The 2,500-nt window shown below is 48.5% G+C and overlaps 1 protein-coding gene across 3 annotated transcripts; it reads right to left on the bottom strand.

Annotated features, from left to right (window-relative positions):
• Positions 1-641: 641 nt before the first annotated feature.
• LOC134448269 (uncharacterized) lies at positions 642-2,471 on the bottom strand. 3 transcript variants are annotated; one of them, XR_010034703.1, is made up of 3 exons: positions 2,365-2,471; positions 1,302-2,163; positions 891-946 (listed from the first exon to the last, which is right to left on the bottom strand). XR_010034703.1 is itself a non-coding variant. In XM_063197967.1 (2 exons), exons 1-2 carry the CDS (start codon positions 2,408-2,410, stop codon positions 1,430-1,432), a joined length of 780 nt encoding a protein of 259 aa, XP_063054037.1. In that variant the 5' UTR covers positions 2,411-2,471; the 3' UTR covers positions 642-1,429. The 3 variants fall into 3 exon arrangements, 1 of the variants encoding a protein (XP_063054037.1); XR_010034704.1 differs by having other exon boundaries at positions 894-942; XM_063197967.1 differs by having other exon boundaries at positions 642-2,163.
• Between the last annotated feature and the right edge of the window lie 29 nt (positions 2,472-2,500).

Genomic DNA, 2,500 nt, shown 5'->3' with positions numbered 1-2,500 from the left:
TTACATATTTTACACAAATATTTTTTCATAAATGAAAAGACATTTTGAAGAAATATTTTCATTTTATTGCAAGTAACACACCAAACACACAAACTGTTGGCCATGTTCAATGGTTGTATGACAACGAAAACAACAATGTTTAACTGTGCCCCGACCAGACCCATTCCCAAATAGTTGTCAGTGAAAAAAAAAACATGCACACAAAGGAGTCCTGATCTGGCCAAGATCAATAGAATAATCTGAAGTGACATAAACAATTAGGGCCTATACAAATATGCAATTTTACATAAAACACACACACACACACACACACACACACACACACACACACACACACACACACACACACACGAAACTTGGCCAAGATCGACAGAGTAATCTAAACATACAAATTTACAATTTAGCGTCAACACATCCACACCCACACACACATCAGAACAGTATGAACAATATGTACAGTCACATTACATAAATGTACAGCAGAGAAATATTTAGAGTTACTGCTTTTGGTTTTGTTCATTTTTTTCAGCCACTCCTCCTTTGAAAGGGATTGAGTATTAGGGTCATACATAAAGCTCTTGTACTGACTATGTCCAGTTTATTTTGTGCGATATTGACCATATGTTCTGCATCAATTACTATCTACAGTCCTTTTTATTAAATCTAGCCTTTGAGAGGTGCTTCTATGGTCCAGGGGGGCTGAAGTGGTGGCACTAGGTCTGGCAGGTATGAAAACTGTACCCATGGTTGTTGTCTGGGGAATGTACAGAGAGGAAAAGTAAGCCGAGAAAAGACAAGAGGAGCAGTTTGGGTGGAGTGGGAGAACAAGTGGTATTGAAAATGCAGGGGGTGGGTCAGGGAGGCTTCATGGTGCAGCTCCACAATTTATTCAGCCAGGTTGTCCAACTTGTCCATGCTTGGCATCCCGTGTTCACCGACAGCCTACCTAAAACAAAATAGTTAATGACAATATTAAACAAAAATTATAAAGCGGATAACCCTATTCATATGTCATGTAGGTTATTTAAAGTTAGTTAACCCATTGAAACACAGCGTTATAAATTTGTTGTTACCAGAATGGCAATGACAGAGCCACACAATACAGTACAGAGCACAGTACTAAAGGCTGTGTGTTATGTCATAGTATTACAATGGTAATTAACCTTTCAATGACTTTTACAGACTATTACTCAGATGGTACGGCATACATTATGGGGATATACCTTTATGTGCAATAATGAGTATAGGTCACTTGTAGAATGAGTAGAATAGGTCATTTGTTTTTAAATGAGTATGCTTACCAGCTGTGATGGCTGGACTTGAGACGGACCAGGAGCTGGTAGAGCTGAGGGCAGGAGGAGGCCATGGTGCAGGCGTCTGGCGCGTGGGGCAGAGGAGGCTGGGCCAGCAGCGCAGGCGTCTCGAGCTGTTACACACAGGGCTGGAGTGATGGCGAGGGGGCCAGAGGAGGCTGGGCCAGCAGCGCAGGCGTCTGGAGCTGTGACACACAGGGCTGGAGCGATGGCGAGGGGGGCCGGGGCGTCTGGGCCAGCAGCGCAGGGGTCTTGAGCTGTGACACACAAGGCTGGAGCGATGGCGAGGGGGGCCGGGGCGTCTGGGCCAGCAGCGCAGGGGTCTTGAGCTGTGACAGACAGGACTGGAGCGATGGCGAAGGGGGCCGGGGCGTCTGGGCCAGCAGCGCAGGGGTCTTGAGCTGTGACACACAGGGCTGGAGCGATGGCGAGAGGGGTAGAGGAGGCTGGGCCGGTTGCGCAGGTGTCTGGAGCTGTGACACACAGGGCTGGAGTGATGGCGAGGGGGCCAGAGGAGGCTGGGCCAGCAGCGCAGGGGTGTGGAGCTGTGACACACAGGGCTGGAGCGATGACGAGGGGGGCCGGGGCGTCTGGGCCAGCAGCGCAGGGGTGTGGAGCTGTGACACACAGGGCTGGAGCGATGGCGAGGGGGGCCGGGGCGTCTGGGCCAGCAGCGCAGGGGTGTGGAGTTGTGACACACAGGGCTGGAGCGATGGTGAGGGGGGCCGGGGCGTCTGGGCATGCAGCGCAGGCATCTGTAGCTGTGACACACAGGGCTGGAGCCTGTACAGGTCTGCTGCCCACAAAACAGTGATGTCTGTCCCCTCTCCTGTACTGGGCATGTCTGAATCTGTAATGGATCAAGTATTTTAACTTCAACTGTAAGGGGCCATTAAATTTGCAACAAGACATTAAACACAAAGGCCTGTAGACCAATAAGAAGACAAGACAAATCAAGTGCAGTGTTGTTATTTACAGGTTGAAAGGACCATAAATGAGGTTATGAAACAGAATAATACCATAAATCACCTGAAAGTAAATTAAGCCTTACCTTTTCGTATGGGTTGTGCCAATGTGTCGGTCTCTGCGCAGATCATGTCCCACTGTTGGCACAGGCTCTTAAAATTCCTCTTCTCTCATTGCCCCATGTCATCTACAGCCAGGAGTAATCACGTCGTTATTACAAA

This window comes from Engraulis encrasicolus, chromosome 5 (assembly GCF_034702125.1).
Source record: "Engraulis encrasicolus isolate BLACKSEA-1 chromosome 5, IST_EnEncr_1.0, whole genome shotgun sequence".
NCBI classification, from domain to species: domain Eukaryota; kingdom Metazoa; phylum Chordata; class Actinopteri; order Clupeiformes; family Engraulidae; genus Engraulis; species Engraulis encrasicolus.
This window is presented reverse-complemented; position numbering and strand designations above follow the sequence as displayed.

Bases quoted from the DNA above. Each gene is read 5' to 3' on its own strand.
- LOC134448269 (XM_063197967.1), bottom strand. From the start codon at position 2,410: ATGATCTGCGCAGAGACCGACACATTGGCACAACCCATACGAAAAG. The intron at 2,164-2,364 runs GTAAGGCTTAAT...GATCCATTACAG, and splicing joins GGCACAACCCATACGAAAAG to ATTCAGACATGCCCAGTACA.